Source organism: Perca fluviatilis, chromosome 22 (assembly GCF_010015445.1).
Source record: "Perca fluviatilis chromosome 22, GENO_Pfluv_1.0, whole genome shotgun sequence".
Classification (NCBI taxonomy): domain Eukaryota; kingdom Metazoa; phylum Chordata; class Actinopteri; order Perciformes; family Percidae; genus Perca; species Perca fluviatilis.
This window is the reverse complement of record NC_053133.1, coordinates 12,232,888-12,257,939: the sequence shown is the minus strand read 5'-3', so window position 1 is coordinate 12,257,939 and position 25,052 is coordinate 12,232,888. Positions and strand designations below refer to the sequence as shown.

The 25,052-nt window shown below is 41.5% G+C and overlaps 2 protein-coding genes and 1 non-coding gene across 6 annotated transcripts in view; 1 reads left to right on the top strand and 2 right to left on the bottom strand.

Moving 5' to 3' along the window:
- LOC120552514 (trichohyalin-like) overlaps positions 1–15,460 on the bottom strand; it is a 101,885-nt gene extending 86,425 nt beyond the window's left edge. For all 3 annotated transcript variants that reach the window (XM_039790637.1, XM_039790639.1, XM_039790638.1), the window contains exons 1-2: positions 14,936–15,460; positions 10,072–10,221 (exon numbers count right to left, since the gene is read on the bottom strand). In XM_039790637.1, coding sequence (XP_039646571.1) covers positions 10,072–10,221; positions 14,936–15,193 — 408 coding nt within the window. In that variant the 5' untranslated portion in view covers positions 15,194–15,460. The remainder of the gene's footprint in view (positions 1–10,071; positions 10,222–14,935) is intronic.
- trnal-uag lies at positions 14,810–14,891 on the bottom strand. The gene has a single exon. It is a non-coding gene; the product is annotated as a tRNA-Leu (tRNA).
- A 169-nt stretch (positions 15,461–15,629) lies between the features above and the next one.
- pex2 (peroxisomal biogenesis factor 2) lies at positions 15,630–23,214 on the top strand. 2 transcript variants are annotated; one of them, XM_039790641.1, is made up of 2 exons: positions 15,630–15,740; positions 21,470–23,214. In XM_039790641.1, the coding sequence occupies exons 1-2, from the start codon at positions 15,737–15,739 to the stop codon at positions 22,447–22,449; spliced, it is 984 nt and encodes a 327-aa protein (XP_039646575.1). In that variant the 5' UTR covers positions 15,630–15,736; the 3' UTR covers positions 22,450–23,214. The 2 variants fall into 2 exon arrangements, with proteins under 2 accessions (XP_039646575.1, XP_039646574.1); XM_039790640.1 differs by having other exon boundaries at positions 21,467–23,214.
- The last annotated feature ends 1,838 nt before the right edge of the window (positions 23,215–25,052 follow it).

The following is a 25,052-nucleotide window of genomic DNA, read 5'->3' as shown; positions in this document are numbered from 1 at the left end:
ACTTTCCTATTCCAAATGTGGCTGCAATGTGACAGTGAGAAGACCCGGCACACCTAGAGGTCAGTGGCTAATATGGGTAGGCTGTGTGTTTGGGAGTGTGAATATATATATATATATATATATATATATATATATATACACACACACACACCCACACACACCCTTGGGTTAGCAGGAGTTACGACCTGCTTACATTATTAAGGTGAGTAGTAGGCTGTGTTGTGTATGCCTAAACAGCCAGTCCATTCATTACAGATGCAATCCCCTAAGTACATGAATTCTCTCTCTCTCTCTCTCTCTCTCTCTCTCTCTCTCTCTCTCTCTCTCTCTTTTTTTTTTTTTTTTTTTTTTTTTCTTTCTCTCTCTCAACTGTAAAGGAGACAAAATATTGGTGTGATGCAGAGCGCTTTAGATAAATCAGAAAACAGGAGCAAATAATAATAAGGAATAAAACAACATTAGCTGATTAAGTATGTATGGCAGAGTGGCGGCTGTAATTTACAGGCAGCTGGGTTGGGTGTCCGGAATAAGGTCTCATTACGGATCACTCTGTGTGTGTGTGTGTGTGTGTGTGTGTGTGTGTGTGTGTGTATGTGTGTCCATCCCGTTAGTAATCTGTCACCAGTGGTCTCAGCTTTATGAAAAGGCCTGCAATCTATGATAATGAGCCCTGTGAAGGTTATGACCACGGTAAACTCATTTGTTAGAGGAAGGGCTTACGTGCATATGTGTGTGTGTGTGTTTCAGTGTGTGTGTTTTTTTATGTGTGATACAACTATACCATTAAAGAGTGGTGAGGAAATATACTATTAAAGTAATTGGTCAAAATCAGCAGAGTGCACGAGTGAGAGAAAAAGAAATACCAGAGTGAGAGAAACAGAGAGCGCATTACATGGATGTTACATCACATCACTTAGTTTTCTCACTCAGACAAACAGAACAGGCATTTGCAATACATTCTTATAGAAGGTGCTCAGTCTATTACAAGCAGTACTGAGATTTTCCAAAGCGAACACATCTCCGTCTCCAGGAGAAGGCAAGGATGTGGAAAATAGTCAAACAGATCCTGTCATTGTGGGTCTGTTCGTTAGACAATGGAGAAAAGACAGTAGAGGTGGCAGACATACTGTAGAACAGCAGTAGAAGTACTTGTAGGATGGGTACTTTTAAAAGTAGAAATTGTAGCAGTACTTATAATGTAAGAAAGAAACAAAGAAAAGTTATCACAGCAGTAGTCATTCCCCAAATCGGTTCACCTTCCCTCCTCCATTGTTCCTCTCCTTCCTTTCCCCTCCGTTTCTATCCTTTTGTTTTCCAGCCTCGTCACATATACAGTACTTGTCTACTCCCGTCTCATCCACTTGCCCCTCACCCACGCCTCCTCTTCCCTGCTCTTTTTTCTCTCTTCCTCACCTCACTGTTGCTTTTCTTGTTTCTTTTCTATCTGAAAATAGCTATCCATTTATGCAATCACTCCATGTTTCCCCTCCCCTCCATTTCTTTTGTCTGGAGCTAGGTCAACTGAAAGCAACAGAGGAGGAGAAAAAACAAAAGCAGGAACGTGCATGCGTGAGTCACCATCACAACAGAAAGCGAGGAATGAAAAAAAATTGGATAATGCGACTCGTGGTGACGGTGACTGGAAGTAACGCGCCAGCGTCTTGTTCTACTATGTCAAGGGCTACATGTTAAGAGTGAGTGTGTACTAAAAATGTGGACTTTAATTTTGTCCAGAGTGAGCTTGATGCAAGTGTAAGTGATGCAACTATGATGATAGCCTCCAGGAAAAACACACATATCTGCTGCCTTACATTCAGGGCTTTTTTCTGTGCCGTATTGAAAAGATAATGTATGGCATCAAAATGCACTCAAACATGTGTGTGTGTGTATATATATATATATATATATATATATATATATATATATATATATATATATATATATAAGTTTAATCCATTTTTCATTCTACATTTTGACAGTTTCTTATGACATCTTCTGAAATTATACTTGTCCTATCTGTGCAGTATGCAGAGCATGGACTGTAGAAGGGCTACAAATAACTAACTTTATTAATTTTATAAGCAATTAACCTTCTATTTTTGCAATTTATCAATGAATCAATTAATACATCAAATGTCAGAAAACACTGAAAATATATATATTTATAAAATACACATGCAATTTCACAGTGACCAAGATGACATCTTCAAATTGCTTGTTTTGGCCGAGCAACGGTCCATATCTGATATTCACTTTGATATATTTCACTTTGATATAAAAATCCTCACATTTGAGGATCTGGAACCAGCACATTCTTATTTAATAAGTGATTAAATGATAAATGGGTAAAGAATATTGTTAAATAAATTTTCTGGCAATCAGCTAATCAATGAATCAACTCATCGTTTCAGCAGCAACACGTTGCAAATTACATTCACACTAAACACAGTATGTGCTTTTCATTTCTGTGTTGTCCAACTATAAAAGTTCTGTCCTTTAAAACATATGTGTGTTCTCAAAATCTGAGTGAAATAGAATAATTACCATACAGGTTAGGGAGTCACAGTCATCCCGGTGTATCAGATGGACTAGTTACAGTTCCATCCTGTGGCTGATATATTAACAAAGGTTTACAAGGGCAGAGCACTACATATGTAAGTTTGGCCTTATGGCTGACCTTACAATGCACTTAGTATCCTGTACAGGGAGTAATGCTGCAGCCACTCCTACAAGCCATTTATTCCAGCTAACGACCGTCAAGCACTCATAAATCAGCATTAGGAACCTCTTTGGCCCTCTCTCTCTCTCGTTTAGTTTTCCCTCTCCGTGGCTTCCTCCTTTCTCCGATATTTTCTGTCTCTTTCTCTCATGCTTTCCTGTCTTCGCCCTTGTCCACTATTTTTTTTAATACATTTTACCACCTTCAAACTTGCAACTCCTATCATTTGGACTTCTTCTTTTGTCTGTTTGTACGTACCCATCTCACCTTATTTTTGTTTATCTCATTCTCCGTTTTCATTCTGCTCTTTTTTGTCTGTCCCTGTCTGGGTGTCTCGCTTTTCTTCCTCTTGCTCCTCACCTTTTCCCACCCTTCCTGTTGTTTATGTATTGCTTCTCTTACCTCCTGCCATCCATCCTCTCTCTCCCCCGCTTTCTGAAAATTCCTTTCCCTGCTAAATTCCTTCCTCTGCAGATAGAGACGGCATCCCTGAGATGCCTAACCTGGTATTGGCACCTCTATTGATTTTAATTAAGCTAATTAGTTCATTATTTGAAGGATCAAATGGGTGCATCCATTTTCTGCATAGAGAGAGACTGGGGGTTGGGGGGGTCTGGGAAGGGTGGGGGCAGAGAAGTTAATATGGTAATGAAGACGATCAATTATCACTCACAGCAAAGTCATTAACAACAGCATTAGCATAGTCAACAATCGCAACCCCCTGACCTCCCCTGCTCTCTCTTTCTCACTCCCACTCTCCCTCCAAGCAGCTGCTACACAAGCTATATATATATATATATATATATATGTGTGTGTGTGTGTGTGTGTGTGTGTGTGTGTGTGTGTCTAGAGTTTGGAGTGTGTGTGTCTGGAGTTTGCACCTTCAGGGTTGAAAGCACTTAATTGGAAGTCGCTTTGGATAAAAGCGTCAGCTAAATGACATGTAATGTAGTGTGTGTGTGTGTGTGTGTGTGTGTGTGTGTGTGTGTGTGTGTGTGTGTGTGTGTGTGTGTGTGTGTGTGTGTGAGGAGGGGGTGATAAAAGGTCACACAGTTCAGAGATTGTTTTTATTGCAGATCTGAATTGAGTTTCCACTTTGAGTCACTACTACAGGTCAGCCAGGTTTGGAGCAACTGCTTCTTTGCATGATGTCCACAGCATGAATAGTATACAGGCTAGTCAACCTGATTTTGTTCATTATCAGTTATGGCCTAATAAAATATATCAATAATGCTATTAGAATTAATCTTGATAAAATGGGTATACAGATATTTGTGGCACTGCTGTGACGTGGTAACAGATTAAAGCTGATCTTAATGCATCTGCATGTGTGGTTTTAAACTTTGAATTCCTTCTGAAAAGAGGGCTGTTTAGTTAATTCCAGTTTTCATCCAACAACTACGCCACAACTTACAGAGCTCTTCTTTTATGTACTGTTTTGTTGAAATGGGTCTTGAGAGTGCTACTATGGAGGGTCGCTCCACATGACAGGAAAAATGATGTTCTCATTAGCATGGATTAAGTCATGAGACCAATTTTCTCATTTGGTTCCTGAGCATTTTAATAGCCCTTGTTCTGTGGTTTATGGGGAATGTCATAAATAGTCACTTTGTGAATCACACAAAAAAAAAAAAATTGGAGACTCTCATCACAGCTGGAGATATTCCCGGCATTCAGTTAGCAATTTTGTAGTCGTCACTTGCTATAACCCATTTGTTTTCTTCTCGGATACAAATAAGACAAAATAAATTAGGTCTTCTTTGTTAACCTGTCTTTTATAAACAAGGACAGCTAACAAGCATAACAAATTTAATATTTTAAACAGCAAAATGGAGTACTGCACGTCTCCAGTCTGAAAAATGTGTTTACTAACGTGGGTGTTTGGAACATGCCTGGTATGGTAATAATTTGAGAATTGTGTGGGAATAGTAAAATGACAGGATGAGTGGATCAAAGAGAGGGCCAGTGATCCCAAATGATCCCTACTGATCTGTTCTGATCTACACTGATCCGCCTCAGGCCTTCCCAGTCCCCCATATTGCCCTGCAGGCCAGGGGCTAAACTCTGGGAATTAAAAAATCTACCCAACAGACAAACACACACACACAGACTGCACATAATGTACACACACACAAACTAAATGTGCAAAATAGCCGATAGATACAAAGACAAAGGCAAATGATAGATGCAAAAAACATGATACACTTGATCACAGATAGGACAACCAAGACATAACAAAAAAGAAATAATAGGATTCACATCAAGGCTTTGCATGTGTCCAGTATGCTGGATGTATCGTGTAACACAGTTAAAGTCTGACTTCAGATCTCTCTTCTCAAGAGTTCAACTATCGACCGATTTTCATCAACCTTCTTACCATCTGCCACCTGCTGTTAGTGGGGCAAAATATGACGACATGAACTAAAATATTAAGTTTGAGCTTTTACGTTTTCCTAATGATATGTCTTATAAAAAGGCAAGGGCTTTATTCATCCTCCAACTGTCACTGAAACCCAAAGTTGGACACCACTGGCCAACAAAAGTGTTTTCAAGTAAGGCACTGATTTCCCTGCCAGCTCCAGAAGTTGTTCTGTAGCTGCCCATGTGCATTTGACCTGCCTGGAATAACGCAAGTGGAAAAAAAACATTTCTACAGAGATCTATAAAATGCCAATTGTATTGCTTTATGACTCTCCAACGAGAGTATAACCCGGACGATTGAAGGAAATTACGAGGAAGTTAGCTCATAATATTGCTTTTTTATTGTAAGCGGATGAAACAAAGAAGGTTTTTCCGTAAATTTTTCACTGGCTAGAAAACCTGCTAACTATAGAAGCTGACAAGAGCACCACAGGGGCTGGGAGTCTACATCCTAACATTAATACAGATTATCTGAGTAAAACAATGCTGTTTTAGAGTCCAGCTGCCACTGGGACAACCAACTATACATCCATATCCTTCAAAATCCCAAAAAGCCCAATGGATACTACACTACTAGACAGGATGACATGGACTTCAATATATTGACTTTAGTCCTATAGTATTTGCACAGAATTACAAAATAAGTTTTAGCCTGGGTGGAGCACCAATTTGGTGGAGTTTATCAAGACTAGATAATAGTAGTCTATATCCACGACGTTCCATTTCTGGGATTGCTCCGTTGCTGACGGAAATTCTGCCGGATTTCATTCATTTAGGCCGGATATCCATTACCTTGGGCTTTCTTTACGGTGACATTTTACACTGCGGTCGATTTATGAGGACTATGGTTAACCTGCTCTCAGATCTCTGCAGGGTAAAGCGAGACTAGCTAGACTATCTGTCCAATCTCAGTTTTCTGTTGCACGACTAAAACAACTTTTGAACGTACAAAACATGTTCTTTCCTGAGGCTATTTTTAATGAGTCGCCGTTGCTCCGTACGGCGCTTAGTGCTGCCCAAGGCGATTGTGACTGGTTTAAAGAAATGCCAATAAACCAGAGCACGTTTTTCTCCCATCCCGGAAGCCACAGCCTATGTGGACTCACCAGACCTTCCTCCATAGCGCTGTGGAGGAAGGTCAGGCAATGCGAGACTAGGATAATAGTGCCACATTTGGTTGCTAAAGGTGCCGTAGGTAGGATTGTGAAGATCCAGGACTTGGCCAAAAAATTTGAACATCGACAACTTCTCAGTCCCTCGCCCCTTTCCGCTAAAAGCTAAGCTCCTCCCCCCACAAGGGAGAATGAATGCGTGTGCATGAGCAGTGATTGACACGCAGTTAGACACCCCCCCACCCCACCACCCGGCCCTGATTGGTGCATCTGAACAGGGAGAGGTGGATTTTTGCAAATCGCACTACAGGCTGTAGGTGGAGCCAAATGAGCCAGATCTTTTTTTTTTATTACCTGCTTTGTGTAGTTCTACTGGAACATAGGGTCAGTTTCAGCAAATATGACAGAAGGTTAGTTTTATAAGTCTTACCTACTGCAACAGTACAGAAGTTGAATGGATTTTAAAAGATTCCCCTATAACTTTCATATTGATATAAACTAACGCGTAATGAAGGGTTTGTCCTGTAACCAGAGGTAAAAATAGACATTCAGTATTATTCACAAAGTACTGTTTAATTCAGGTATATGGTATGCAGGGAACATGATGATTCTACATCCGTCTGTCCATGGATGACAAATAGACAACAGGCTAATTGCAGCAGTCTAGGATAGAGAACACAAGCCTTGGATTTCATGATATTATGACCACAAAACAAACTCTGTTTAGTGTCCATTACAGTTCAACCCTATTGTGCATCAACAAGACCATACACTACGATTCAATCAGACGTTAGCCAAGCTCCTATTACAGAGCTCATTGCATCGTTTACATGGTGGAACGGTCCATAAGTAGCTCTAAATGCTCTTCATTTGATTGGATTTCACATTATAGACATCAGAGCAGAAACACACGGTTGTCCCCTGGCTATCCTAATAGACTGTTGAGTGAAGCAGTCCATTTGTTTGTATTTGTTTACCAATCTAGACCCTGAAAACACAAAGTAACATAAACAAGACAGCGAGAGCATCGTTTAAGACGGGTGAAAATGGAGATCCAAAAGCTCTGAAGATGGGTTGATAGATCGGCAGCAAACTACTGACTTCCCTCACGCTGTGCTTTTTGGCTGCCAAAGGAAGCTGTTGTTGTCACAAACAATAACAAAAATGTGCAACTGGATGAACTGAAGGACTTTGAGCAACTAAGAGAATGTTTTTTATTTAGTTTTCTAAAAATGTTCTTCATATATTACCTCTTTAGCTGTATGTTTTTGTAATCTGTAAGAGAGAGCTAAATAAATTGGTACAGTGCCTACAATTCAATTACTGATAACACATGTGAAAACTAGCCGACAGACCAGCCGGTGACCAGAATTGGCCGGTTTTCACGTGCTCGGCCATGACCGGCAACCGGCAGGTCAGTCTGACATTTGCCGATTTCATGCTGGTCAATGCTACATTAACTGACAACATAAGTTATACCAGTTACAGTTATCAAGGACGCACGCACACACAGATGCGACAGCACAGTCTTTTTCCTTTCTCTCAACCTTTCCGCCGTTTGTCGCGCGTACCCGCTCGCGTTGTGAAGCGCGTGTCTGCGCTATTCTCGCACATTAGGGAACCTCGTGAATTAACCTGCAACATGTCAGCTGTTTGGAAATTCTTCAGCGTGTGTGCAGAAGATAACAAGTTTGCAAAATGCAACACCTGCAAGGAAAAAGTAGGGCGTGGAGGGACAACACCAAAAACCAAAATCAAATTTTTTTTGTTGGATATTGGATGTGAAAAGAAGGAAATGGTTCTAACATTGCACTTTAGATGTGTGTGAATTTCCCCACACCAGAAGTAATTTATATAGTTTTATTTTATAGTGATCAATTATCTGTTCAAAAAATTGTCTATTTTCCGTGCAAAATGTTCTATTAAAGAAAAGATAGAAAATAAATATTTGTGTGTGCTGTAAAGTGGTTAGAAAAAATGAAATCGGAATCAGCTGGCCTTCACATTACTTGTCATTTAGCTGATGCTTTTATCCAAAGCGACTTACAATTGCTATTTATGTCAGAGGTCATATGCCTCTGGAGCAACTAGGGGTTAAGTGCCTTGCTCAGGGACACACTGGTTGATGTATCACGGTGGGAATTGAACACCGACCTCCCGCACCAAAGGCATGTGTCATATCCACTGCACCATCACCACCCTTGGCCTAACTCAATGAAAATCGGAATCGGCCTAGAAAGTTGTAATCAGTGCTTCTCTAGTGAAAACTAATAAAGGTCTTGGCCATTCTCACTACTGTGCTGTAGTTTGCAATCACCTTATATATTGTACAGCCTATTCAGTGAAGGCATCTGAGAAAGCCCTATGAAAGAGAAACTGTTATATGTTATATGCTGTATGTTAAAAAAATGGACAGCTCTGAATGTTGAGAAATGCAAAGAATTGTATTGCCATGACTTTTGTAACCAGTGCAGAGAGCACACAAAGCTAGCCCTCTGACCTTTTCCATAATAGCAGATAAGTGGTTTGATGGATAAAAGGCCATAATTACTTTTTTGTGTGCAAAATCCACTCAGAAGAGCAAATATTGATGGAAGCGTGGCCATAACTGAAAAGGAACAATACCTTAAGGTCACTACATCAGTTGGTGAATAGTGATGTCTTTATAGTCCTGTCTTACGTTGATGCAATGTTTGGGGGGGTGCAGGGAAATACACTTCAGTAGAGCATTTTTGCACACAGCTTTTGCACACACCTTTCCACCTAATTTATGGTTTCCTCCAGAAAATTGTTGGGGCCACAAACTTGAATGATACTTGATACTAACTTGAACTTGATAATAACACAGGACCTGTCTCTGCTTGACTCCTTTCTCCAGTTTAGATGCAGCTTATCCTGAAGAGTTCACTGTAGTATCTTAAGCATCAGGTCTCCGCAAAGAATTTCTACCTACATACCGATATATTGTTTATATTCTTTTTATCCTTCTTATATTTGAGAATGTGTGACATGCACCAACAACACCATGATAAATTCCTTGTATGTGCAAAAAACGTAATTGGCAATAAAGCCCTTTCTGATTCTGATATTTTTCTGTATAAAGAATGAGGAATTTTCATGGATTTAACAGTTAACCATATCCAGGGCAACCTCTACTGATTGGATTGTATAAAGTGGAAGAGGCCTTGGCCTTGAGAAGTGTACACAAAACATTTCATTGTATTGGCACATATGCTGTTACACTTATTGCAGAATACTAAGTACACGTCTCTGGTTAAATCGGGAGGTCAAAAAAATGTTTTTATTTATATTACACATTAAGTCTTTATATATATATATATATATATATATCTCTATCTCAAGGATACATGTTGTAAAAATTAATCTTGCAAATCTTTGCAGGGTTTTACCTGGACAGCTGAGCCAGAATTTTCCTTTACTTTTTCTTTTAGCTATTGAGTACTTTGTGCTCTTGTTTCATATATGTGTGGGTGCACACAAGGAGAGTCGTGGGTATCTTCAGGTTGTAGATCCTATGCTCCAAAATATACTGCACGTATTACAATGTTTGCCATTGTGGGTATACTATGTAACATGTCTCCAAAAATATGTTAAAGCTCTTAATGTGTTTGAAACCCTGACTGTATTTCCTGCACATGGTTCTCCTGAAGACACATATTTATCAAGGACATAAATACCATAAAGAAGAGGACTATAGATTTGTTTAAAATACAGAAAAAAAAGAAAACAATGACACTCGATCAGGGCCAACTACTTAAGCCGAAATGCTAGAAAAACATTTTTTTTTTAAAGCCTTACGTCCAAAATGCGATCAGAGGTGCAGAGCTTCATTCCCCGATTGGAAACCTTGTAGTCGGCTTCCTTCTGCAGATCCTCAATGGTCTGAACCAGCACCTGGTTCTGGTCTGCGAGGTCATTCACATAAGACCACAGGAAATTCACTTTCTTCTGCAAGAATAACAGCACAGCAGGATCAAACAGTGGTTAATCCGTTGGGTTTCAACAAGCCGACAGTACAACCAAGCGGTTTTCTTCCACTATACAAATTGTTTTATTTTTATTGACTCAGTCAAATCAACGAAAAGCTAACGCTCCTGTTTTAAACAAGAGAGCAGTAAACACATTGGACATTATGTTTAACTCAAACAAAATCCCACAGTTTTCCCCAGGAATTACATTGATGTACAACTATTTTGTATTAGCTGTGTATGCTCTGAGGGAAAAAAAATGTATGAACAGCATATGCAAACAATATTGTAAAGTATTATATTTGTTTTCCCTTCAATAGCCACTTGCAGCAACTACATTATGATATGTATGTATGATTATGTTTAGGGAAATAAAACACATTGATGAGGTAAGAAAAAGATCTTTGACAAACAAAGAAAAACTATTCAATGTTTAAAACATAGCTTGCTGAATTACAGCATAGGAAAGGACACAAATGCCAGTCAAGCACTACACTCATCCATCCACCCCAATTTCCTTCCTGCAAATACCTCCTACGTTGGGGCAAAGAGTTGCCAGTAAACATAAATCGCTATTGCAAATTAGTTGCAATTTAAACATCGTTCTTGAGAAGTCAGAGTTGCAAAGACAGTACGTCATCTTCGCTGACCTATAAATGTAGTACTCCCTCTTGGCAAATCAGTGTTTTTGAAGTTGACAGAATACAGAAGTGAGATGCATAATTCCCCAAATATTCATCAAACGTCAAAGTGATGTCAGATATCACTGACACACAACTGAATGAAGAGGAAAAAACAGTGGCTATATGCCAAATGGGAAACACTGTAGCTCCCTAGACAAACAGGATAATCTGAAAATGTATTTTTTATTTAGTTTAATCTAACCCTTGTGTCTTTGGGGTAGTCCCATTGAGATTAAGAATCTCAGGGAGATGCATGCGGTGGGAGAGTCAATAGTCTTGCAGGGCAGGTTGTGATTCTTTTACTTTGTGACAAAAACACACACACCTGAAGACAACTAGCAGAAATTGTGGTGTTGACTAAATCTACTGCAGATGGCCACAGATTCTCATTCTACCACAAGTAGTCCATGTATTTTTAACATCTGGAGCACAAAATATCACAATGAAAATGTGGAGTAATCAGACTTTAGCGTCATGGACTCATGGCAGTGTTCTACCTATCCGGCCCGTAACGAGAGCTAATCAGCATATATCTGAGTTCATCAACCACCAGAACCGGACCGTGTGTGTGTGTGTGTGTGTGTGTGTGTGTGTGTGTGTGTGTGTGTGTGTCTGTGTGTGTCTGTGTGTGTCTGTGTGTTTGTGTCTGTGTGTGTGTGTGTGTGTGTGTGTGTGTGTGTGTGTGTGTGTGTGTGTGTGTGTGTGTGTGTGTGTGTGTGTGTGTGTGTGTCGTCTCGTGTGGTATGATCTTAATGAATTTAACACTTGGTGCAGAGGTGCTCATTTCCATACAGGTTTAGTGGCTTGACAGTTAACAGTGAAGTATGGATTTGATTGGCGGGGGTATTTTGGTGACAGTAATGTTATTAGTGTTGTAAGTTAGCAGTAGACTTAATTAATCCGCCCCAGGGTGAGTCTGATGAAAACTGATGTATCTGCCCGGTTCAACTCTGAGATTTTCTCGCATTGCACAGCGCTGTGAAGGAATAATCTCTGAGATTACGTTATGTTCTACCAGCTCACAGCAACTTAACACAATAGCAGGAAAAGAGTCCCCCGCTGTTGTAAAGCGTTCTGCATGTGGCGTCTGCGTGTGATGTGCAGGTTATCTTTCCCCCCAAACACGGACACACATATACAGATACGTCTTGCTGCCACTTGTCTGTGGCTGGCTGTGCTTTGCATGTGTGGGATTCTGAAACGTCCTTAAATTCGGTATTTGTCGTTTGTTTATTCAAATTCAAAGACCGTCCAAAGTTTGAAATCCATCAGACTAATGGTTCAAGAGATATGCGCATAACAGACAGACAGTCAATCCTGCAATTTATAGATAGATGACACCTCTATTGGCCATAAGCCTGTTAGTTATAGACTATATATTAGGACTGGATTTCCTGTCTAAATTATTGCCCTTATTAAGACTTCATCTTCATTAGGGGTATCAAATTGGGTTTGAAATTTAAAACATTGTTTTACTTTCCAAACACTCCATATAAAACAAGGCCTCTCAGACAAGGCGGTCAGACTGTATTATTAGAAAAGAATACTTCATGAGCAGGCAAAAGTACATAGTTGGTCAGGGGTTAGAGCAGGTTTAAAAATATCCCATTCCCTGCTGCTGCTTTGTGTCTGTAAGAATGCATTTCTAAGTTTACAATTTATTGTTGACAAAAAAATAGGTCACCTAAACAGCTCCACAACTGATGTCATGTATCAAATCCTCACAGTTCTTCAGTACAGTCTTCCAGCTCAGTCTTTTATCTCAGGTAAAAAAAACTGCTTGTGATTTGTTCCTTAAAAGGGATTGCACAGGTAGCCTAGGTAGATAGCCTACACATACAATGATTGCAGCTCTGATAAAAGGGAATACCACTGAATGGCAGAATAATTTGCCTTAGAGGAGCACCTGTACATCCGTGTTCATAAATGCCTGTCCCCTAAAGCCAAAAAAGTCAACAAGCAGTTTTATACCGTCCCCTGACGCATAATATAACACAGGTGTATAGCTTCAGTGAGAGTAACTTTACAAAGATGGTAGATGTGACAGTATCTAAGATCACACATTCTAGAGTTGACATTGTATTTAAAAAGATGTGTAACCAAAAATGCATCCACTAACTATAGCCTGTTGGTTTACGGTTTTCCATCTTTAAAAACAGCTATTGGTGACTGTGGAGGCAACACCTGCTGCCACACAGCTGGTTTAAATGTTGGTAGTCTCGCTTTGCCAGACCCTCCTACACCATGGCGCTGCGGAGGAAGGTCTGGCGAGTCCACACACTAGCCTATTCCGGGATGGGAGAAAAACGTGCTCTGGTTTATTGGCATTTCTTTAAACCAATCACAATCGTCTTGGGCGGCGCTAAGCGCTGGACGGAGCCACGGCGCCTCTGCAAAAATAGCCTCGGGAAGGAACTTGTTTTGGTGGAACATGTGTATGTTCAAAGATTGTTTTAGTCGTGCGACAGAAAACTCAGATTAGACAGATGGTCTAGCTAGCTGTCTGGATTTACCCTGCAGAACGTATTAGTTTGGTGGTGCTTTTGTTTTGGTTAATTGCTCAAATATTTAAACTGATAGACAAAACTGGTTTGTTTAGTTGGTAGTTGTCTTTGTGTTAACCTTGTGTTTCAAAAGGTTTGACCCTATATTATTTTCATTTCCCTTTGTCTTCAGTTTGGTGGGTCAGTTATGTCTTTGTTAGGTCAGTTAATGCGCAGTTAGTATAGCCTGGGTTATGTTCAGTTGACCTCTTTGATGGCCCAGAACTGTTTGACATATTTTGTAAATTGTTTGCTTAATTTTTGTGTATATAAAATGCAAGACTCCACATGCCTGCCAGCTCAGTCCCTCACAGTGATCACTGCCCTAAAGCATTAGAAAAAATACTTTATATCAATTCTATAATTGGGAGGTTGTTCTAACATGTTAGGAAACATTGTAAACCTACAATGGGTTCATGGATGAATGGGCTCTCTGTTTTCAATGGACAACCTTTATGATTAATTGTCCACATCAACCTTTAGGACTTGGGAGCTCCTGGGTTCTAAACACATAACCTTGTTAAGCAGGCCCGCGACTGGGGCCGGCTGACCGAAACCCATCTCTAAAACCTTGTTACACTTGCTTTGATGCACAGCCCAGCTCACACAGGCTACATTCTGTAGCTAAATGATGTCACATGACAATCCTGATGATTAGAAACCTCTCTTTTTTAAATATGAGTGTGGATCTGTGTTCCTGATCTCTGCCGCTCAGATGGAAACATAATGCAATTTGCCACCTGTTACAAGTGCTGCGGCTTTATGAAAGCACCCCTGCACTTCCTCCTGTCATTTGTCTGACAGGACAGAGGTCATCTTCTGATGCCCAAGTCACGGTGGACAGGATGCTCTTTGATTTGTATTGGATGGATGATAATCTAATGACAATAGATGTCAGCAGAAAACTACACTTCCCGTAGAGACTTTGGGTTTGAATTGGGTCCTCAATAATGCCTCTATTTTTTTACCATAATGTATGCTACTGACTGGACCCACAAATACAATCCAGGGTCCAGAAACCCTGGATGGTTACCTAAGGAGGCTGCAGAGTGTCCCCTGTGAAACGAGGAATGGTTTGATTTCAATTTAGCCACTGCAAGATACAGTGTCACGAGGGGGTCAACATGTGTCATCATCATGTCTGATCAGAAAGGGACTCACTCCACATCACCTTTATAACAGACACAACAAAAGACACTTAGGACAAAACACCAAATACACAAGTAATATGTTCTTTTGATGTAAATATGCCTCCAGAGAAGTGTGATGTGTTGCTAGACAAACTGTAGTTTATCAAACAACGGTTCACAGAACTACCAATAACAACCTTGAATGGTCATAATGGCAGCGGTGGGATTCGAACCCACGCCTCCAGAGAGACTGGAGCCTAAATCCAGCGCCTTAGACCGCTCGGCCACGCTACCGTTGACGGGTTATGTGTGGTCACATATCTGACATTTCTACTCACCTGCAGCACTTCCTCATGAGTTGCAGTGGTGTCCAGCTCCAGATATCTCAACCTATGTTCGTACAGTGTTTTGAATTCGCTTAGAAGCACTCTAATGTTGTTCGTCTCACTCCCAGGGTCCTGGATGGCAACTTTCAGGTCCTCTCCTGAGGGAGAGGACAGGTTCAAAGTATCACTTCCCTGTCCCGACAGCTTCGAGTTTTCGCCTGACTCTGGCGATGTTGTCTTTTGGCTCATGGTTGTGCAGGCTTTCAGCATGGCTTGAATAAAGTACCCGCACTGTTTATGAAACAAACCGCAGGCTTGAAAAAGCTAATAAACGTTAGCAACCACTCATAATCACGGCTGGTCACTCTGGTTGAATATTTGCACAGCCATATAGTTTACACTTTCAGACAACCGTAGAGCAACCTGAAAAAAAGACAGTGCATGGCATTTTGAGTGCATGTAAGAAATGACCTGTGTTACTTTAAGTGAATTACCGTAGCTTCACCAACAACTTGGTCACTATGTGCCGTTACTACAACGGAGGACTTTGTATGAACTACTTCCACACAGACGGACGCTTCTTCCTCCAGCAGTTTACCGCTGCGTTGGCGCTGTATGATCTGATTGGTTCTTTTTTTTTTTACGTGGCTGATTGGTTCATTAGTACCATTGTGCCTCGTACGCGTGGCGTTGCTGCACACCATTGGCGAGTTTTATTTAGGAGGCGGGGCATATTTGCACAACCCGGAAATGCAGATTGTTTTCGTCTAGTCAGAGAAGACTGCGTTACATTCGCCTTTTCCCTGAAAAGAAATGGGTAAATATACTTTCGTTGTGCTGTTTAGCGAACATTAAAGTCTGTGTCTTTTTATTCCATACCCTGGTATTTCCACGGAAAGCTTAAATGCGTCATGTCTGCTTCTGAACGGTGCAAAGACTCGCGGTCTAACGTTAATATTGTACGTCCTTGTTGCGGTCTACTGTCAGTGTTGTGTTTCTAAAGCGATATTTGTTCCCTTTTTCCTGCATGTTTGCATTCAAAATCTAATCGCTGATGTCTGTCGATGTGTATAGTGCATACTGTTCAAACGACCAACTATTAGTATTCATCATCTCCAAGTATATTTACCGACTGTAACTTTGGATTGCGCGCGTGTGTGTGTGTGTGTGTGTGTGTGTGTGTGTGTGTGTGTGTGTGTGTGTGTGTGTGTGTGTGTGTGTGTGTGTGTGTTCCTTTAAGTGTATGTTATATATCTAGCTTCGCACCTAATTCTATTATTCCCCTAAATAATCAGTGCCAGAGATCAAAACCTTCCACATTGAGATTCAAGGCAAAGTTGATCTTATTGATTTTCAGGAGACTCACTTCATTTCTCTCATCCCAATCATCACTCCTCTACTCTTATCTGTCTATTGGATATATCTCTCTTTTCCACTGGCTTTTACTGCACTGCTCTTACACACACTCTGCCAAAACCTAATCCCCACTGTGATTATCACATAATGCTTTTGCCTTATTATCAAAATGGAGCAGATTTGGGTTTCGTTGTTGTTAAAGACTGATGGGCATGGGCTTAAAAAATTAAGAGACAATGTCATTATGAGGAGAATGTGGAGCGCTTGATTGCATGATATTGAAGTAGAGGCGCGTGCACTTAGTGTAATGAGTGTAATGTGTTTTTAGGGGGGGGGGGGGCACTGAAGTTAAATTGGGCTGTGATCTTACTGTGGTCATAAGGTCATTTTATACAGTTTCCAGATGAAGGCAAGTGATAAAGGCAGTGTCTGTGCACTTACTGTATTTGGAAAGAATTCACCCTCCTGGATTAGCTTTATAGTTTTAGTCATAACAGAACAAAAAAAAGATATTGCATGTCTATTGTAATGTACACCTAATGGTTATATGGTTATCTGACCAACAGTGCCAAAGGTTTTTAAATTCAACTTTAATTTCAATAATTAAAGCTCAAAATCATCTAATCTGTGTCATTGTATATTTTTGTTTTTATTCCTGTCATTTCAGTGCTACTCTAGAAAACATACTTACCAGCTTTAGACTGATAGGACAGTTTGTTGTCTGCCAGTTCCTGTTACAGCTATTACAGGCAATGTAAAATATTCTCTGAACATCCAGTGTGCAAAATTAATTGTTAAAGCCTATACATCATATTCAGGTTTCTCCAAGTCTCACAGTATTTCATTATATTTGCAAAAACCTTAGAAATTAGAAAAACCTTAAATGTCACATCCTGCACTGCAGTGGCCTTCACATTCTCATTGATTGTACATGAGACAAAAAGTAGCTTCACCTCAGTTTATAATGTTCCACCACACATTTAATTGTTCCAGATTAAAAAACAGACCAAAGGTTTTCATGCATAAAGCAGAAGGTAAGAAATGTGCTGATCAAATATTCCTCAGTATAGCACATGTTATTTGCATGAGGTGAGGCCCCAGTGCTCTCTGTGACTCCTTGACTTAAGAGAGACACAACTTCAGTTCTCATTTATTAGCTGTTCCGCTTTTTTTTCCACATTCATTGTGCCTCTCTACCCTCTAAATGTTGCATTACTTTTTAAGTTGTTTTTTTGCAAACCCCTCTACTTATTACTCATACAGCCCTGGCATACTCAACCTTCCTACTCGTGAAATCAATTAATTCTCTTAAATAATTTACCTTCTGAGCAAACCAGATTAAGCAGAGCATATTTTTTTGGAGTGTCAGACGTGCTGTTCTAGCTGATGTTTGGTTTTTTTTGTGTTCAGGCATTAACTTGGCCCTCACCCCATGGCTCGGAGGAGTCTTGGGTGATTACGGAAAGAGGAGAGCCTTGATAAAGCATTAGTATGTGACACACACACATACACACAGCCTGAAGACCCCTCTGTGCATTTGCACACATTCATTTTTCATGAAACAGACTCATAACAATTAGTCTGGTTACCGCCTGGGTAATCTTAGCGTCCCCGTAATGCCTGTGGTCTGCTGTATGACATCACTCTCTTAAAAGTTCTAAATTTGACATTCTCATCCGTTTTCATAGTGAGGACATTAGAAGGCCATGGCTAATAGGCCCTGCACTCGTTCCTGGCGAAAGAAGGGCAATAAAGTGAGGGAGCGGGAGAATGGGGGGGAAAAAAGGAGACTGGAGTGCTCAGAGAAATAGGTTTTATTCACCAGAGCTTTTACACAAATTAATTTACATGAGCGAGAGAAGAAAATGTAAAGTTGTAATTCTGCATGCTTTGCCAATGTATAGCCTATTTCTCGCTACAAGCATCATAGAAAGCCAAGTGAACGTTTATGCATTATTTCACCAAATATATTATGCTAACAACCATAGCTAAGTGCTTAGGAATTTGAGCCCTGCACCACGCCAGGAGCTAAATCGAGACTTTTGGATAAACCATTTCCAAACGGCATGGAATGATAGCCTTGTGAGCAGCTTCAGAGCACTTGTCCACTACAGAAAAAGCAAAATGAAATCCCCCAGAGATCTCCACTTTTCCAGCATCCCTCAGTCTTTAGTCGCCTGCCCTAAACACCCTCATCCCCTCCCTAGACAACAAAGCCAAGGTCAAGAAGAAAGTGCATCCTTCCTCTGTCTATAGGCTATTCCCTGGATGCCCGCACCTGTGTGGCTGAGCCTCGTATGCTTCAGGAATGTTCCCTCCTCCTTTATTGTGACAGTCAGTCTCAAGGTCAGCTCGGTTTGTGCTTATCTGTTTTTCCCCTCGCTCATTTTTTCTCCCTAGCTATCTTTGCCCCCAGTTTTTCTCCACTGTGTCAGTAGTTCAGAGCTCCCAGCTGGAGATTTTATGAGGCGTTGTCTTTTTGGTCTTTGTCTATCCATCTATCTGTTGGTTAACTGTCATTACAGCCCGTTGTCTAGAGCACCCAGTGTAGCCGCAAGGCTTCATTCCGATTCTTGGTACGCTTTTGTTGCCTCGTCTCTCCTTCTTTACACTGGTCATGGCCCCTTTTGCCTTGAAGCGATGTTGCAGTGTGTTCCCTGTTAGATTGCATATTGTTGTTGTTGTTGTTGTTGTTGTTGTCGTCGCCAGTCAGCCTTGAGTCAGTGAGCTATCTTTGTCTGAACAAGATGCACAGGCTAAGCGAACAAGGGGAGAATAATCCTCTCATCTGACCTGAATCAAAATACCCTTTAATATTCCCAGGGAGATCTTTTTAAAGTATTGTATACAGCTCTGATAGAAAAGCAAGCAGAACCCAGACCTTCTGTTGATTTTCAGTGAACTCCTCTAACCCACCTTCGGACTCTTCAAGAGACGGCATTTTGTCTCTAGGTCGGTTGGTTGGCTAACACACAAGAGAATTATTAACTCCATACATCACATCAGGTGTGTGTTTGAGTGAATTAATCAGAGAAAGAGTCTCTCTGCTTGTATCTGTGTATACATTGTGTGTGTGTGTGTGCAAATGTCTGTCCTCTAACACACACCATGCCAGTGGTCTGTAAACACCTGGCATTGACTGTGACTTTTGACTATTACATAAGAAACATGGATTTCCAGCTGTCCACGGTTAAAGCCCTGTAAATTCAAATGCTTAATTTTTATAGGCAGCCCGGCATTGACTGAAGTGTCTGCTTGTTATATATTTGGCAAGTGCTGCAAGTCTGAAGGGAAGCTGTCAATAGCAATCCCAGCTATTGATATGGCAGTGGGCAGGAGATGTTACTTGGCCCCCGACTCCGGCATCCCTCTGATCCCTCTACATCATAATTACATTAATATTGACAGGCCCTTGACAATAGTCACATTACTATTGATAGGTGGCTGTCAATACCGTGTTTCCCCAAATAAAACATATTCATTCATAACTTGTAAACTGCTCGATAAAAGGCTTTGAAAAGAATATTGCACCCGGCCGGGTTTGCTCTCCTGAGAGGGCTGCCGCTATGACGGGGATTTCCTCCACCTGGCTATGTTGTGTGTGTGCGTGTGTCTGTGTAACCGTGGACTGATAGATTAATTTAGCTCTGTATTAGAGTTCTGCATAGATCACGGCTACCCTTGACATACATAGTTACATAGTCACACACACACACACACACACACACAGCACATTTTCTTCCATCAAGGAAAAACTTTCAGATTAAGCTAAACAAATGGAGCCTGTTTATTGGTTACCGTACACATTCAGACTATTTTTTTCTTCTTCTTAAACCCAAACTCCACTTCCGTCACAGGAGAGGTTCTAGTCACTAAACATGGCAGCATTTCAAATGCAGCTCAATGAATTTGTCACACCTGCTTACTTCAGCGTGAATTCACTCTTTTTTTTTCATTCATTTGCTAATTCTAACTTAGTTGGACGGTGTATCCTGGCTCTATTGAAACATCATGAATACACAGATGGTCCTGTGCGCCACAATAAACCCAAGCATTGCCACTGCATATTAGAATGTTTTTTTTACCTCCTCGAGAAACGTCTAAAGTGACCATCATCTCCCTCTCTTTCTGTCAAAACTGCCATATTTACCCGGCTGAAATCTCTTTTAAAGCCTCGTGACAAATCCTGTTCAGCGAGACACAAAAGCCACTGTCAGAAAAAGGCCTCTCTCCCTCTCTCTCTCTCTGTGGGCCTTTTGCTCCGTCTATCCTTGCGTTAGTTAGTCTTCCACTTCTTAAGCGTTTCATTTGAGGAAAGGGCAGATAAAACTGTGAGCAGTCTGAAAACGTATGCAGTGCAAAATAGCCCAGACGTCACAATAGTGGGATCCCATATGGAGTCGACTCTAGGGGGAGGAAAATTGTTCCACATTTGGCAGATGTTTACGGTGTACCAGAGACTGTGCCGTTAGCCTAATCCCTAGTGATGTGATTTGTACACACACCCCTATCTCCAGAGGGAGCAGGCACCAAGAGCCCCTGGGCTTCGCCTCGTGTGTGTGTGTGTGTGTGTGTGTGTGAAAGAGTGTGTGAGTGTGTGTTTATATATGGAAAGAGCAGTCTAAGACCCCCTGCTCTTCTGCATTGCGCAGCTCAAAGGTTGCATTAAGGACAGGTTTTACATGTGAAAAGTGATTTCCGTTTTTGTATAAAGAAAAAAAGAACCTTCCTAACAGGATGGGCCTCACCTCCAGGGCCTCATTCCTCCCAACAGCCCCTTGTTCTTCTAATAGTTGTATATATTTTGTTCATGTCCCTGACTTTAATGCATCAAGTGTGGTGTTGCCTGTAGGATAACAAGAACGTAAAGTCATGAGACATTTATGTACTTAATTATTGGCAGTTTTAGGGGAAATTCAATTTACAGTTTTCTACTATTTTTGTAGTTTTGGCCAAAATTGGGGACAGCTTTTTACTCTTCTGTTTCATTTGTTTAGTTTAGTTTGTTTTAGTTGGATGAATATAGGACATCTAGGAATGATGGCCCAGAATAAACAAAAATGAGATCCAGGCTGTAAAAAGATCTTGATCTTTTCATTTGTTGTACATGCTGTATAAGTCTACTCATGAAAATCCTGAAGAACATCATTGACGTATATATCCTTGTTCTTGCTTATTTTTCTCCAGCAGGTTTGGAAAGCGAAGACTACCAAAAAAGGACGTCTGGAAGTTCTGGTCCAGAAACTGATGTTGATACGCAGACCCCAGTATTGCGCATCAGCCAGCTGGATGCCCTGGAGCTAGACTCAGCCCTAGAGCAGCTGGTATGGACCCAGTTCTCCCATTGCTTCCACAACTGCCGCCCGGGCCTGCTCACCCCGCTAGAGCCTGAACTGAGGGCTCTGCTCCATTTGCTCCTGTGGAGGTTCACACTTTATTCTAGCAGTGCCACTGTGGGCCAGTCTTTACTGAGTCTACGCTACCACAACATCCTCTCCTCGTCCGGCCGTTACAGACCTCTCTCTCGCAGGCAGAAGCTGGGTCTGGCGCTGCTCACTGCAGGTCCACGCTGGCTGCAGGAGCGCTCCCACAGTCTGCTGCTGTGCTTGAGTTCAGGAGGTTCTTTGTCTGAAATAGACGGTGGTTTACTCCAACAGGGTCTGCGCAATTGCCTGACCCTTGTTTCCAGTATCACTCAGCTCGCAAATCTTATCAACTTCCTTGTGTTCCTAAGGAAAGGTCGCCATCCTGTCCTGGCTGAAAGGATTGTGGGAGCTCGGGCGGCTTTCAGCGAGCCCAATGTGGTCCGGGACGTAACCTACCAGTACATGAACCGCGAGCTGCTGTGGCACGGCTTTGCTGAGTTCCTCATCTTTCTGTTACCACTGATCAATACAAGGAAGCTGAAGGCAACAATGTTTTCGTCTTTTTTGGGGGGAGAAAGTGCAGATAGGGCGGGAGTGACTGAAGGGCAAGGGGTGTGGAAAGAGTGCGGACTATGCGGAGAGTGGCCGACCATGCCTCATACTGTGGGCTGCCAGCATGTTTTCTGCTACTACTGCATCAAAAGCCACAGCATTGCAGACGCTTACCTCACCTGCCCCAAATGTGGTGCAGAAGCAGGGCAGCCTGAGCCGGTCAAGATGGAGGTGGAGATGATTGGCATGTGATGGAAAAAGCTGTCATGACTGTTTTGTAATTGCAGGGACTTCAGGTTCATATCTTTATAGCTGCACAAATAGACCACATTTGTATGATTATGTAAATGTATCTTAGATTTTATATATGAAAGTGTATTAAATAATTAAACTGTATCATATAAGAATATTTTGATAGAATTATATTAAAACATGGGGAAAAAAGGGGTTTAACAGTGTTCTGTGAGCAGCCCTCCTTTTTGATTCACGAGGTAGTTGTGTATGAGTTTATGACTGGACTTCAGTCTTTATGATGTCTGTGTCTTTCCTGAACACACATAGACCTGCTATGTTTAATGTATGTGTGCATATATTGACAATCCTCTGCCCCTTCAGTTTCTCCAGCTGGACTTTGGACAGAACTATTTGTCTTTGGTGCACTGGACAGACTACAGAGAACCACACAGAGCATATATTTGATGAGTGAACGTGTTGATTTATGCTCCAAATTGGCTGTGTGTGTGTGTGTGTGTGTGTGTGTGTGTGTGTGTGTGTGTGTGTGTGTGTGTGTGTGTGTGTGTGTGTGTGTGTGTGTGTGTGTGTGTGTGTGTGTGTGTGTGTGTGTGTGTGTGTGTGTGTGTTGAAATGGGAATATTTGTTCTGATGAAAAATGCAGAAAGTCAGCTGAATAAATAATGGGAAGAATTTCTGAAGCCTCTCATCATGGCCAAATTAGCATTTGTTGTGTGTTTTGTGCCTAAATTGTATTTCAACATCATTAAAATTGATAGAGTGCTACCTCATGGGTGTTTATTTAGTTAAGTGGAGGAGCGAAAGATGAGGGGAAAGTTATAACAATCAGCTCACTTCTCTCTAGACAGGCCCGGTCGTTCTAACTCCCATTATCCGTTTTCACAGCACCCCAACATGCTCAAGATCAAGGGGGCAGCCGGGGGCTTGGATTGAGACACACACACACACACACACACACACACACACACACAGCCTCTTTTCCCTTGGCCTCTCCCTCTCTTTTGCTGCCTTTCCATCTCTCTCCCTCTGTAATCTCCAGGGCCCTCGCCCCTATAAGACTGTAGTAAACTGTACCAAAACCCTGGCAGTCGTCTCCTTCCTCGCAGGCGAATTACTCTCTAATCCCTGTAATGAGTCCAAAGATGCTTATTTATGCTGGAGTTAACCTCCACCAGTGAGCCCAGCCCGGGGCCAAACGCACCCCAGCTGAGTGAAGCCTTTCCTGGGCTGACAACAGAGGAGTGTGGTGGGTCGGGGTGGGATAGGGGGCTACCTCCCACCTCTCCTCCCCCACCCCTTCCTCCCCTCTCCTGCTCTGATCACTAGGGCTTAATTGCTGATTGCTGAGACGATCAATCGGAACTGCAGGCGTGATAGAAAGCCTATTGCAGAGAGCTGGTCTTAGATCTACCGGCTCAGACAGACGTACACACGTGCACTCAGATGAGGTTAATGTTTCTGTTGAGCAGAGAGGATAGCATGAAATATTTGTCCTCATGAGGTGCCCCGAAGAATACTGGGTAGGTCTGGCAGGGCAGATCTTAAATTATTTATCTTACTGACCTATGTAATCTTTATTTCTCCGCAGCTCTGTAGAGCATATGTGCTGGAGTATGTGTCCTTGGTGGTAATACAAGGCCAAAATTAATGAATTGTACGGTTTTAAGCACAGAGAAGTATTGAAATAGCCCCTTGTTTGATTAAAAGAAAATGTACACCTTGAGGTGGGGGTTACAATCCTATATGATGATTGGTCTGACATTATGTAAAAACATCGGCTCATCATATGGATACTCGGGAGGTCTGTCCACATCAAGGACATTTTGACTAATGAATCCTATAGCAAAGCATACAGAGCTAGAGATGGGGAAGACTGTCAATATTTTATGCACTACATTACATTAATGGACAGCAGGTCCCAGAAAGCGAGATTAAGGAGATGTTTGAGATTAAGGATGCATATATGAGCAGCCGTAATGCCGCTGGGACATGTAATTGTCTTAACATTCAGGCAGACTTACAAACCAAACCTTTTTGCAGATATTACTCCACAACTCCAACTGAAGTCCCCAATCCCCAGGAAAGAGAAAAGATAAAGAAGAAACAGTGCATTAAAGTCTATTAATTGAGTTAGGCCATGGATTGAATTAGTTGGAAGTTGGAACAGGGCTCTGGACTTAGAGAAGGTAGCTAGGGCTCTGTTAAGCCTATCGGTCTTTGGATCTTTTCTAATTCACAGGCTCCGTGTGGAGAAGAAAAAGAGGAAGAAGCCTAGATTCCCAGCGGCTATGCAAAGCAATCTGCCCATTCACACGCAGCCATTTAGGGAGCAAATTGGCCCTGTGCCCCCTCCGACGAAGGTTTTAAGAGAAAGGGAATTAGGGTGTTGAATCCCTAACTAGATCTCCTTCTTTGATGAGCCTCTTTATCCGCCTGTCCCTCATCTCCATTTCTTTGATGTGAGGCGTTGATTTTCCTGATTAAATAGTTTTTAAAGTAAAAAGCTCTTCTCTTGGCGCTGTAATACTGGGTACTTTACTGTACCTATTGTAGGTTTCGTTTGTGTGTGCTTGCTTGCTGAATGGTCCGTCTGTGGTATTCTT